The 13,109-nt window shown below is 50.4% G+C and overlaps 1 protein-coding gene across 2 annotated transcripts in view; it reads right to left on the reverse strand.

Annotated features, from left to right (window-relative positions):
- The window catches only part of TMEFF2 (transmembrane protein with EGF like and two follistatin like domains 2), a 165,230-nt gene that overhangs the window by 101,943 nt on the left and 50,178 nt on the right, over positions 1–13,109 (reverse strand). Inside the window, exons 1-3 of one of the 2 annotated variants that reach the window (XM_027461889.3) lie at positions 6,843–7,313; positions 5,982–6,091; positions 976–1,105 (exon numbers count right to left, since the gene is read on the reverse strand). In XM_027461889.3, coding sequence (XP_027317690.1) covers positions 976–1,105; positions 5,982–6,091; positions 6,843–7,026 — 424 coding nt within the window. In that variant the 5' untranslated portion in view covers positions 7,027–7,313. Of the gene's footprint in view, positions 1–975; positions 1,106–5,981; positions 6,092–6,842; positions 7,314–13,109 lie in introns of those variants that run through there. The other variant, XM_038182388.2, reaches the window with a different exon arrangement.

Here is a 13,109-nt window from a genome sequence, read left to right on the forward strand (position 1 = left end):
AATTGTCAGGTATCACCTTCAGAGAAACTTTTTTTCCTGGATTTTTTTTTTCCTCTTATGTGTATGAAACACACACACAAAAAAAAATCACAGCACTAGACAAAATCTGCCCAATGCACTTTTTTATTGACTCCTCTATCCTCACCTTAGAAAAAAAATCCGCTTTAAGCTTAAAGTGCTTTCTCAAGAACAAAGCCTTACTCCTCCCATTCTTTTCAAGTTAAGTTCACTGTCCAGCTCCAAGAGACACTGAGCACAAAGGAAAAGCATCAAGAGCCCCTGTGCCTAAGCAACTCGGTTTTCCTGCCTGACGTGGCTCATTCGCTTTTCTAGCTGCTTCACAAAAGTAGAGACACAAACGGCTCAGGATGCTCAGAGATAAGTGAGGGCGTCTCAAATACCAGTCAGTTTTCACACATGTTCTTCAATGAGTTCTTCCAACAAATCCAGAAAAACAATTTATTGCACAGACCCGTTCATTAAGAGCTTTTTTTGGGCTGATATAAACTGGCTTGGCTCATTACAGCTGGTGGAGGTCTGCTGAACTACCAGCTGAGAAGCAGGCCCTACACGTACAAAAAAAAACCCAAACAACTAAGGAACTGCATTACAGGCAGTGATGCTGCAGTCCTACCCTCTCCAGATTACAGAGTGGGTTGCTGTAATCCAGATGCCCATTTATCAAACATCTGCTTGCTTAAGCTGCTGTCAGTGACCTGTCACCACGGCCCCTACCCACAGGCTGGGCTGCGTGACCAGCAGCACAGGATACACGCTTTAAAAAAGGGAAGGGAACAACTTCTATGCTGCACCCTGTCAACCTATGCGAGGCTAGCTGTGTAAAAGGAAAGGACATCAGCAGCATCTTCTCACGCTCAGGACTGCCAAAAATTAACCCAAGATAAACTCAAAGGGGGGATTCCAACAGCTCCTGCCCTCTGCAGGGGGTTTTATCCGGGGGCAGGCGGTACGTACCGGTGGCGCATGATCCTTCGGACACGAGGAGGATTTCGCTCTGCTGCTTGCAGGCAGCCTGCTTCAGGTAGCACTCGTTCTGGTAGGTGTCGCCGTTGGAGCCGCAGACGGGCACGTAGTCATTGTTGCACTGGGGGGAAAGGCCAGGAGCGGCAGCGTTAGCATTGCAGCTGGGATGGAGGGATGGGGCAGCCCCAATTTGCATGCCCCCCCCCCAGCCCGTTCCAGTATTAACCCCTTGGGAAAACAAGGAGGGACTCCCTGCTTCACATTTACAGCGGCGAGAGGAGAGGGAGGGGGGTGTGGGGCAACGCTCAGCAACCCCACCGAGGTGTCCCTTGGGGAGGAGGAGGGGGCACTCCCAGACAGAGAGGATCAGGCAAGAAGGCAAGCGGCTCCTCTATGCAGCAGCGGCTCCTCACACCTCTCCGTTGGATGGCAACAGGCAAATTGCAAGGAGCAGGCTCTCCTTCCCCCTCCTCCTCCCCATCCACACACCCTCGCCGCACCAGAGATGCTCCCCGCTATGGCACGGGGCTGAGCCCCTGCCTCAGCCCAAAGTCCTGCCCGGCTCCCCAAACCACCCCCTTCCTCTCCCCACCGCCGAAGGACGGCTTCGCCCTCTCCTGTTCGTTTTAATAAAAATAATTCCGGTTTAGACAGAAAATTGGGCAACCTACCGGGTGCAGTTATCTCAAGCTAATCACACTCCGAGGCTTAGCAATACTTGGATGTGCCCCGTACGTGGTAATTATAGCGGGGATATGATTATCTCATGATTACTGTACTCCTGGTATGCCTCATTGTTTAATTATAACAAATGGAATGATCGCAATTATTATTTACAAATGCTCACCTCTGCTTAAATCCGAGTAAAAATTAAAAAGAAACCACACTGCCTGTTTCAGCTATCTCGTGCCACGAAGCGGCAGAGGCGCGTTCCTAGCGCGCAACACCCAAATCCCGGGCACGTAAGCATCAAACAGGCGTCAACGTGAACGACTCCAGAAACCATTCCCACAAACAATTGCACAGATTGCATTAATTGCAGGCCTCCACGCGGAGCGGCTGCCAAGAAATTATTCACTGTTGGTCAGAGTGACATTTTGATTGGGCCAAATCAAATGACATTTTCCTCACGCGCTGGATTTTCTTAAATCTTCCAGAGCTGCCTCCCACCTCCGGTGTCCTCTTCCTTCAGAGCCGGACAGAAAACCAGCAGCAACAGCAGGGAAAATCCTCTCCTTCCCCCTCTGACGAAGGGCTGCTCCACGCAAAGATTATTTTCATGACTATGCTCCAAAGCAGAAACCGCCGCCTTCATCCAAAAGCTCTACAACAAACGCTGGAGGGTGATCTGGAGTACTTAACCAGGACAATTAATACAATCATGCAAATTTTTTAAAGCATGAAGATCCAAATCATGCTTGTTTTACACATCCTCGCTGCTTGACACCCGTGGGACTTCTTGTCAGAGCAATCTGTGCAGAACTCGGCCCAAAGCATCTCACCAGGCTGACGTGCAGAAACAATGCTGGACCCCGTTCCCAAGAAACGCGGTGGAAACTGCTGGTTTCGCCCAGAGCCAGAGCTGATCTTTTACACTGACTCAGCTTCCAATCTGAAAGGCCAAGCAGCCCCACGTTAACAATATAAAACGTCAAGAGCGAAATCTTGAGCCACACAAATTGGCGACAGAGCTGCTGTTAGCTGGGCTGGGACTTCTTCCAAAGCTCATAGATGTTAAGACTTATTTGAGAGACACCAGGGCTCCCGAAAGGATTAATTCTCCTCGCAGAGGTTTTCCCATCTCTCCTGCAGCCGCTGACACGCTCAAACCTGGCTTTGGACAGCAGAGGTGGAGGTACTCCACGACGAGCACTGGTGACGCCTCCTTTTCTTTCTCAAGCTGTGCTGGTCCCAGAGGCATTTCTTCACCTGCTGCCCGTTCAGCCCACAACCACGTGAGAATGTGAGAAGCAAGAGCCTCCAGGTGGGTCCTGCCTTGGTTTGGGCTGGGGAGCTCAGAAAGCCACGATGAAGCCATGGTGGAAGTCAGTCAGGAGAGAAAAGAAGACTGCTGATGAGGAGGTCTTGGTGTTAGAAGTAACTCGTGGCCTTCTTCCTAGCACTGGAGGATATTAGGCCTTGACTGTCATGGGCTCCTCAGTCTAGCAACACATTTTTGGCACTGGTTTAGAACTCAGCAGACCAAGGCCCAGACATGAGTATGATTCTCCATCCCTAAAGTAAGGCCTGATCAAGTGCTCACTGAAATCCACGTCAAAACTCCCAGAAACCCAGCAGCACGGTGCCATGCTGTCACGTCCTCTCTCACGCGCTTGGGTTTTTAAAATACACCTGTACATAAATGTATCCAAACTCAGCCAACTAGCAGCTGGAGGTGGCCTTTCTCAGCACGAGCAGCCTTGAGCACTCACAACCAGTCGGAGACAAACCAGCTTTGGTCGGTGCCGTGCACTGAAACCATGAGGGTTTGCTCTCTAGAGAACGATGAACTCGCGTTAACTCCTTCTCCAGGTAACACTGCCAGGGGCTTGACCTCCTCCTGCTCTCAAGCTCCACTCCCAAAACGCCAGCTTTGCTTGGAAGCAAGAAGGGACGACAATAGATTCCAGAAACGTAACGTCAAGCTGCAAGCCAGCCAGGTGAGGCTCCAACTCCAGAAATGCAGAAGCACAGGAGGGATTCAACTCGCGTGGGAACGGAACAGGGAACGCTCGCAGTCACAGTCAAGAGATGCAACACCGATGGAAACGCCCTGGTATGTTTTGGGATTCACTTGCAACGTCTGAGAGGGAAGGGATCCCAAGCTGCCAGACGATGGCTTTGGGAGGACTTGAGCGTAGAGGGCGCGGTGTCCCCAGCTGGGGCTCTGCACCTCCTGGTGGCCCCACGGTGAGCAAGGGTGGTGGCTGGCACCTCGCTCAGCTCAGACCTTCCAGAGCAGCCTGATAGGGTTTACCCCCTCAACAATTATTAATTTATTGACCCCACACGGATAGACATCTACAATCCTGGTTGATGGGAAAAAAGCACACACACACACACAACCCCACACAAACCAAAGCTGCAGCAGCCCCGGTTCTGCCTCCCCCAGGACCTCAAGACCCCGGGGCTGGCCAGCCCAGGCCTTTCAAGCAACACGGAGGCAAAATTAGCTTTCAGTCCTTGTCTACTCTCTCAAGCTGCAGCGCAAGCCCCTGGCAAATTCAGGAGAAAACATAAGAAGTAATTATAGTGATGAGGAGCCTGCTATTGATTTGCTCACCATCACCCCAGAGAGCTGTCACCGGAACGGGACACCTGAATTCTGATGGAGGACCCCCTTTCTCGTGCCATAAATTACCTGGCTGGCTCTGCCTCACCCGGCCAGCCTCAGACACCGCGTTAGAAACTCATTTTCTACTCCGGCGGCGTGTGGCTCTGGCTCTGTCAGCTGATGTTAAGGCAAGGCAGCCCCCTGGGCGGGTGCTTCGCCCTCCAAGGTCGCAGCCAGCCCCGTGTCACCACGGGGGGCTGCAGTCAGCCCCAAGCCACCAGGGAGTCGCATCCTGCCTTGGGAAAACACCTCCCACCGCCCCCAACGCCTGGCTGCGCTCCCTGCAGGCTACGAGCCCACTGCTTAATGCCAAACGGGGCACCGATGATGGGACCCGAGCACATCTGGGGGCCCCCAAAGGTCCCAGTGCCGCCGGCACAACGCCTGCCCCAGCAGTGGAGCAAGGCACCGCCGCTGCATTGCATCACAGCCTTTTCTTCGAAAGAGAAAGCAGAGCAACCCTTAAATCACGGCACATGCTGAGCCAAGGCAAACGCTCCTCGCTGCTCTGCTCAAAACAGCATCCTAACATGGGATTTTTGATGGCACGCAAGCTAAAAATGGAACACCAGAAATACCCGGTCAGTACGAATTCTCCCCCCACGCAAGGAAGACGCAGGCACTTCAGCAAACGACCGTCTTGTTCTGCTGGCAGAAAAGTTCCTTCTTTGTTTTCACCGAAGGAATGCATCACTCGGGATTTCTCCCCCAAAGTGAAATTTGGCTCCAGAAATATAAACGCGACTTATCACGCTTCAAAGCGAATAGCCGATCAAAGCTCGATAATAAATTAATCATTACAGATGTGCACGATCTTGAACTGTGCACTATTTGGCCTGCTCTACTGTAAACACTCACGTCAGCATTGCAAGTTCCACAACTTCATAGATCTGCATTAAAATGCGAGAGACCACAGGGGCATAAACGTATATGCAACACGTGCTGGTACATGCTTACAGCTCCTTCAATTTGCTGGGTTTTTATTCAGGTCATTATGGAAAGCACAGCTGTTTTGCAAGTTGGCTAGAACATATTAAATGGAATCCTTCATAATGAAATCGTCTGACTTTGAGGATGCCTGAGGTTTAGATGTAGCTGCAAGAGGGAGAGAGACGGCACAGGAGGAGAGGGAAAAACCCCACTGCTCAGCAATAACCTGCTACGACCGTATAAAACCTAAAGCAAGTTCCTGATTTTGGAACAGAGGGATTTCTCTTTAATCTGATCAGCTGGGCAGATAAACAGTCAGAAGCATTGTCACTATGCAGCCCTTCCTGAAAATATTGCATAAGCACATTACAGATCCATTTCTTTAACTAGATCAGAACTCTGAATACAATAAGCCACGATCTGTATCAGAAATGAATGTAGAAAGGACTCTAAATCCTTGTTAAAAGGGCAGAGAAACAAAACCAGAAATGCACAACCTGAAACTGCAGACCCGAGGGGACATTTAAAGCCGTAGCATCTGCATTTTCCCCGAGAAACTTATGTCTTCTTGACACCAGTTGGTTCTCCTGCCAGCTTTTATACGTGCTGCCAGGTTTTCCCTCTAACTTCTCTGCACGCAGGGAAATAAATTGTCAAGTGACGGGTTATAAAGAGGGATCCTTGCTTCGTATTCTCATCAATGAATTAGAGAAGGAAATATCAATCTTCTTACCTTGAACTGACAGACACAAGTCACACTGTCTCCAATCCTTAAACACTCCCCATCAAATTTACAGGTATTGGTGTCGCAGAGAAAGAGATCGTTTTCTCTGTCATCGTAACCTCGAATGTAAAAGGAAAAAAAAGATGTCAGCTTTGGTCTGGCAAGAGGAACAATACCGGATGATTGCGTTTTAATGCACGCAGCACAATAACCTTGTTGATGAAACGATACAGTCCAGCTTTTCTTTTGTCCTTCCCTGTCCTCAGTTTGCCACTTTTTCCTCTCATCTCTCCCTCGGTCCTTCTATTAACCCTTATTCCCCGCAGCCTCACGCACTTTTTCCTCGCAAGTCACCCGGTAATTATGCTATTTGACTGCTCCGGGTCAGGAACATCATCCACCTAACCCCACTCAATGGGGGATCTGCTGGCCAGCGGTCCGAGCTGGAATTTCTCCAGCCCTTGGTGCAACCAAGCCCCCCGTAACGGAGCCGGGCAGGCTGCTCTCCCCAAGTTAACGGGAGGCGCAGCGGGCTGAGCCACCCCAGCTCCCTGCCTTGGTTTCCCCGAGCAAAACCCAACAGATCTGCCCGGAGACTCACACCCTGAGCATCAATTTCAGCTCTTGCTGGTGGACTTCCCACGCCAGTAGAAGCAGCAGGGGCTCGGGATGAGCAGCCGGCTCACTCTCCCATCCCACTAAACCCCAATTTTCGGCTTTCTCCCCCATTTCTTGGCGCCGCAGCGCTCCGTGCTCCCAGCCAGGGGGGCGATGCGCATCCCATCTCACAAACTCGGCGATGGGAAAGGGATGGGAGGGGATGGGAGAGGAGGGCCGGGGGCTCCCCGGGGGCCGGGTGCCGGCGCGTACCGGAGCAGTTCCAGCCGGTGGGCGTCTGGCAGTCGCTGAGGGAGGTAGGGAAGGCCGCCAGCTTGTCGGGGCGGGCGAGCAGCAGCAGCAGCAGCAGGGCGGGCAGCAGCAGCCAGCAGCAGCAGTCGCACAGCGCCCAGCCGCCGCACTGCCGGCCAGCAGCGGGGGGCTCCCCGGGCACCATGGCTCCCCCCCACGCTCAACTCTCTGGCGGCGGCGGCAGCGCGGAGCCCCCGGGCATCCCGCCCCCTCCACCCCGCTCGGCGACGGCGACAGCGGCGGCGACAGCGGCGACAAGCGGCTCAGCGAGCGGCTCCCGGCGCCGGGGCGAGCGGCGGAGCCCGGCGGGGCGGCGCGGGGCGGGCAGCGGCTGCCATAGGGGCCGTCGGGGCGGCCGTTGGCGCGGCCGTTGGGGCCGTTGGGGGCCGCCGTCGGGGCCGCCGCCGCGCAGCCGCCGCCGCCGCCGCCTGCCCCGCTCTGCCGCCCGCATCCCTCTGCGCGGGGGAAGCAGCGCGGCCCGGCCCGCCGCGTCACGTGCCGCCGCCGCCGCGCTCCCATTGGCCGGCCCGGTGGAGGTGGGCGGGGCGCCGGAGCCCCGCGGCAGAGGGGAGGAGGAGGGGGCCGGGGGGGGAGCTCCCCGCACCTCGCTCCTCGCTCCCCGCGCCCACCCGGGCTCCCCGCGCCCTTCCGAGCTTGTGGTGTTTATTCCTGCGTGTGCCGTGCCGTTGTTCCCGTTACCTGCCTCCCCTCTCGCCTCCTGCTTTTAACTTGCTTGTCCTGCTCGCTGACACCGCTCGGTGTCCGTCGGGGCACGGCGCCGGGGTGCCCGCAGCCCCACAGCCCCACAGCCCCAGCAGCAACCCCCTGCCTGCTCCTGCCGCCTCTCCCCGCTCCCCATTCCCCCACCCCACCCCACCAGCCCCATCTTCCCGTTCACAGCTACCCCGGTTCCCCTTCTCGTTCTCCTTTTCCCCTTTCCTCCACCTCCTCCCTCCGTCCATCCCCAGCCCCCGACCCTACAGGCACTTGTTTGCAGGCCCGCCTGAGCAGCCGGGGCAGGGAGGCAAAGCATCAGCCCAGCCTCGCAGCCAGGCCCTTTGTGATCCGTCTCTCCTGTCGCTATAACTCACAACCGAGACGATAACACACCAGTATCTGGCATTCATAGAGTGTCATTAAATACAGCAGCAGAAGCCCAGCTACGGCCCGTCCTCTCCCCAGAGTGCCGTATAACACGGCCGTGACTGACTCTCCTGCGCACCGTTCTGACTTACATTTACCCTGTTTTATTTTCAGCCTCTCAGACAGCAGGCACTGTCTGCTGAGACAAAGGAGCCCCTCGATTTTATGCTTGTTTCCTGACTTTGGAATAGGGAAGCTCCACCAGAGGTCCTGTAATTGTCACAACACCGCGCCTGAACTACGAACCTGAAACCACCAGCCTGCTTAAGGCACGGTTTAAGGGGTTCTGCTGTGACTAACACTGGTATTTTCTTTAAAAAGGTTTTCCCTGCTGATACGAAAGCTTTACCCATACAAATATTTTTATGAAAAAAATATATCTGCCAGTTTTCCAAACAGAGCTACTACTCGTAAGCCACGCAGCGAGCTCGCTGCCAAGCAGGCAGCTTTATGCTCGCGTGATGGACAATTCGCAACCAGCATCCTCTGAAAGATGCTCTGAGTCCACAATACCCCAGCTCCCCGTGACACAGCCAGGCACCAAAGAGCAACAGCCATTGGTACAGTTCCTTTTCGTTATGTGTTTGGCTCCAGCGCAAGATAACGAGTACGTAATGAGGGAAAACTACATCCTGTGCATGAAGCCCACTATCTGTGCAGCTTTGAGTTGCCTCTCCTACATAAAATGGGCAGCTGATAAGGATATCACGTGTTTGGAGCACACCAGCTCCCAGAAAATAGGCAGATAGAGATGTTTCACGTGCTCTCAGGATCCGTGGGCGAGGGCAGGGTCTGCCCTGGCTCGTACCACAACCGGTCAATGGCCGAGGCCTGCGACCAGGCCGCACCTGGTGCCCGTCCCACGTCGCCACGCCTGTGAGTAATGCCTTCTGCTGCTGCGCTCGGCTGGCAGACGAGGTACTGCTGACGAATTATGCAACCTCGGTTATTCACACTTGCACTACATCTTGGCTGTGCCGCTCTTGGAAGCCTGCAGTCTCCCACAAGTTTCCCAGAACTTGGGAGAAGCCAACTGGTACAGAAGGGTGTAGCAAAACCTCCTTGGCAATACAAGCTATGGGTACGTGAGACCTGTTCTTTTTCTGCTGTGTGTACCCAAGACTATAAAGCTGAGTTCATGAATCCTTGTCTTTAAAACACTGCATGGCCTGTGTCTGAGGTCTCTAAAGGCCCTAGGATAATGACCTTGGTCAACAGTGCTGATAAAAAAAAAAAAAAGTCTTCTTTTTACAATACAACTAATGTTCATCAACAACATTTTCCTCAGGTCAGCACCAAGAGTACGGGACCTAAGTTCCACAGCTGCTAAGAACAAATCCTACTAAACAACACTTGAGTTAGCCTCTCCACCACCTATACCGTATTACCTTATGTTCATGAAACACGTACGTACAGAATTTTGAAAACAAAAAACAACAACAACAACAAAACCTTGCACAATTCTTGAAAGGATAAGAGCTACATCGCGTGAGGGAAGTATTGCAAGATACCACCACTAGTGTTAGTTCCTAGAAATGGTGAAAAAAATCTATGAAGTCTACAAGAAAGAGAATTGAGCAAATAAGGTCCTAGCCAACAAGAAGGGTGCAAAGGGGGTCATCTGTTTTCAGTGGCAGTTCCTCTCATCAAATGAGCGGGTTTGATTCTAATATGCAAAAATCCCACCAGAAATAGCTCGGGAGTGCAGTTCCCAGTTAGAGCAACCAACCCTGAAGGAAAGGTACGTGATGGACGCCACCTGCTCCAGCAGAAGACCAGTAAAGGAGACACAACCTGGATGAACTTGCTGTGTATGAAGCTGGAGCTCTTCCCCTTCATGGAAGAACAACACCCTCTTAAGGCCCGTGTATTTTGAGACTTGGTTTGACCAAAAGTTGGCAGACTTAGCCTACACATGTGTTTCTGTCAGAAGTCTGTGAATCTCGAGCAGATTTTATGTTCGTCTATTTTTCATGTGTGCAGGAAAAGTGCATGTGGGCTCTCTCAAACGCACAGGCAGTAGTCTTTGCCGACATGTTATTTTACAGATTTTATACAGCTTCCAGCTAAATCACAGATCTCAATGCAAAGTGTACCATTCCTAGATATCACATGGATTTTTAAAGCTCTGAGGGATCCTTCGGGTCTATAAACAACAAGTAGATTACATTCATCTACATACTGTCAAGACTCTTTCTCTCCCTACTGTTGGGAGAAACATGGCTCTTACTCTTCACTTGAACTAGTGTGTAATCCAAGAACAATTCAAGGCCAGCTTTGAGAAAAGTGTGCTGTATTTTTCATTGTAATTAACCGCTTCAGAGCAAGAATCCTCATGTATAAAGATGAAGAAAGGTCTCAGCTTTCCTTGAAAGATGGTTTGCCTTTCAGCAATGCGTCTCACACTTTGATTTTTGACTGAAACATTCCACTGCTTTGGTGACCTGTTATGCCAAAAAAGCTGTCTTGTGTTATGCTTTGCTTTTAACTGAATGTTCTGGCACATGCCAAGAAACAGAACAAAGTATTGCAATATATACTGGAACACTGTTTCGTGCTGCTCCACACATGAAATTGATGTCAGAAAAAATTGCACAAAGGGCATGGAAAATGTGAATAAATGCTGTGATCCTTTTACCTTCAGTTTTAAATAGATGGATTGAAATGCATGGATGCTAAAGATTTATGCATCCGTTTATAGTCCATTCTGGAGTTTTAACATTTCGTGCAGCTTGTAGGAGGGAGTGTATTATTTATATAAAGTCATGGTTATTCAGCAGTGTTTATTCCTGAAGAGCAACAAAACATCTTCAAGGGAGAAGAAGAAATTCATAACTCTGGTTGACTACCAGGGTTAGCCAACTTAAATCTCTTTATTTTTTGATTTATGAAGAGGCTTGTTCCTACAAGCACCTTTGTAGCTCTAGGCATCTTGTTACCAGCAGCGGGCATCACCTCCTTCTCCCCAGACAGACAGCGCAGCAATGGATTAAGTGACGTGACAGCTCTTCAGAGAGTCAGGACAGACAATTGGTCTTTCCAGTTATCTTATCTCACTGGAAGTGTAGAGGTTACTTTATTTATTTATCTATTCCCCTAGTGGGTAATCAAACTGTTTAAATGAAGAGGAAAACCAACCTGGAGATGTACACCATCTTCAAATGGCATTTCTCACCTTCTGTGAAGATGAATCTTGCAGAAGTTTAGTTCAGCTCACCTCAATCAACTGTATTGGATCCTTTTCTTACCCAGGCATAATTCCTGCAGACCACCGAGGGGATTTAGTAGTTTAACTGAGCAAATCCCAGGTAGTCTGTCTTATCCACTCTTGGCAGTACTGTCAGCAGAAACACCTGAACTGTGTCTATCTGTAGAAGCAAGAGAGCCCAGCCATGAAAGATGCGTGAGCTATTTCTGCTTCCTTTCAGTAGATGCTAGAGGACGGGCAGATAGGACCACTCAGCAGTTTAGCAGATCAGCTACAGCAAGGGAGAAGTGCTGTTTACCGTGAGATAGATGTCATTGCTGAAGGCCCACAGAAGATGCCACATGCTGTGCTGAAACACCTCATATGGGTACTCTAACACGTTGCTAAGAGTAGAAGATCACAGCAAGGCCACAGGGGTGGTTTCCCTATAATCTCACAGGCAGCTGGAGGCTGGGACTTCTCAAGGACAAGAAATAGTGTTTGCGTGGTTAACAGCTCCTGATGGATTGTCTTCCCATGAATTTCCCATGAACCACGCAACCATATGGCAGCCAGGAAGGACCTGTGGCCATGAGCTTCTTGTACTGTGTGAGAAGATACTTTCTTAAACCAGGCACCTGCTAGCATCATTTGATACTCCTATTTCATGCATTATGAAGCAGTAAACAATCATTTCGTATTCAGCGCCTTGTGCCAGACCGTATCTGTAAGCCCTGCTCCATGTCTCCCGATGTATTGCTAAATCATTCTCACAGATAACAGCCTGTCCGTGCTTTCCTTTCACATATGGACGGAGATCTAGCATCAGTGTCCCTATGTAGAAGTGCCAACGCACAATGTCTGACCGTTGTGTGCACTGCCAGCATGAGCGTCCCTGCCTCGATAAGCGAGCACATGGTGTGGACGTGCTCCCAAGGATGTTATCTGTCACACACGAGGCTTTTGAGAAAAAGGACACTTGTATGCCCCAGGCAAGCAGCAAGAGTTGGATAAATGTGGACTTCAGTTCATTTACAACAATATGGTGTCGTGCCAAAGTGACCAAGCCAGCATGGTAGCACGTTCCTGTGCAGTGAAAAGCTGTGGAAAGCTGACGGGCAGCCTTCACCTGGCCTGCATCAGGTCAGAGGATGTATTCCTGACTGGTTTTGGGAATCCAGCATTTATGAGAATTAAGTATAAGAGAAAAATCTCTCGTCTTAGCCATGGAAAGACTCTTGAAGGATTTGCCTAAGAAGGATTCTCACCAGGATCAGAAATCCTTAGGAAATTTTTATGTGTATATACACGTGCTTAAAAATCCACAGTTTAGGTTTTATAAAGCCAGATTCCATATCCAAGAAGAAAAAGGCCGGGAAGAGCTATAGTTCTGACAAAATGACCATTTAGCATTTTCTGTCCAAGGACCTGCAAGGGATGCTTTGTCAACACCAACCCTGTAAGCAGCAGACCACCACCAGCTAGATGATGTGCTAAGGAAAACCAATACTGCTTTCCCATTAACGTATAGCACCAATATTTAGCCAGGTATAATATTTCATCAAGCCACACTAATCTCCAACCTGATATGGGAAGCTATCATGCCTATATTTAACTTTACCTTAAACTGAGACAAAACAGCAACACAGAGAAGCATTGTTGAAACCAGGAAACATTTCTCTCCTTATCATGTAATTAATTTTTTATTCAAAATGTCATTGCTTGTGTGTGATAGAAACGTTTTTTATGATCAGTCAGGCAAAAGTAACTATTATTTAGAAATGATTTGAAAGCATACCAGCTCAAAACAGTGAAAAATGCAAATGAAGATGCTTCGCTACCTAGAACACTGATGCCAAATGATACATATAAATAGTAACTTTTTTAAAAAAATGACT

This window comes from Anas platyrhynchos, chromosome 7 (assembly GCF_047663525.1).
Source record: "Anas platyrhynchos isolate ZD024472 breed Pekin duck chromosome 7, IASCAAS_PekinDuck_T2T, whole genome shotgun sequence".
Lineage (NCBI taxonomy): Eukaryota > Metazoa > Chordata > Aves > Anseriformes > Anatidae > Anas > Anas platyrhynchos.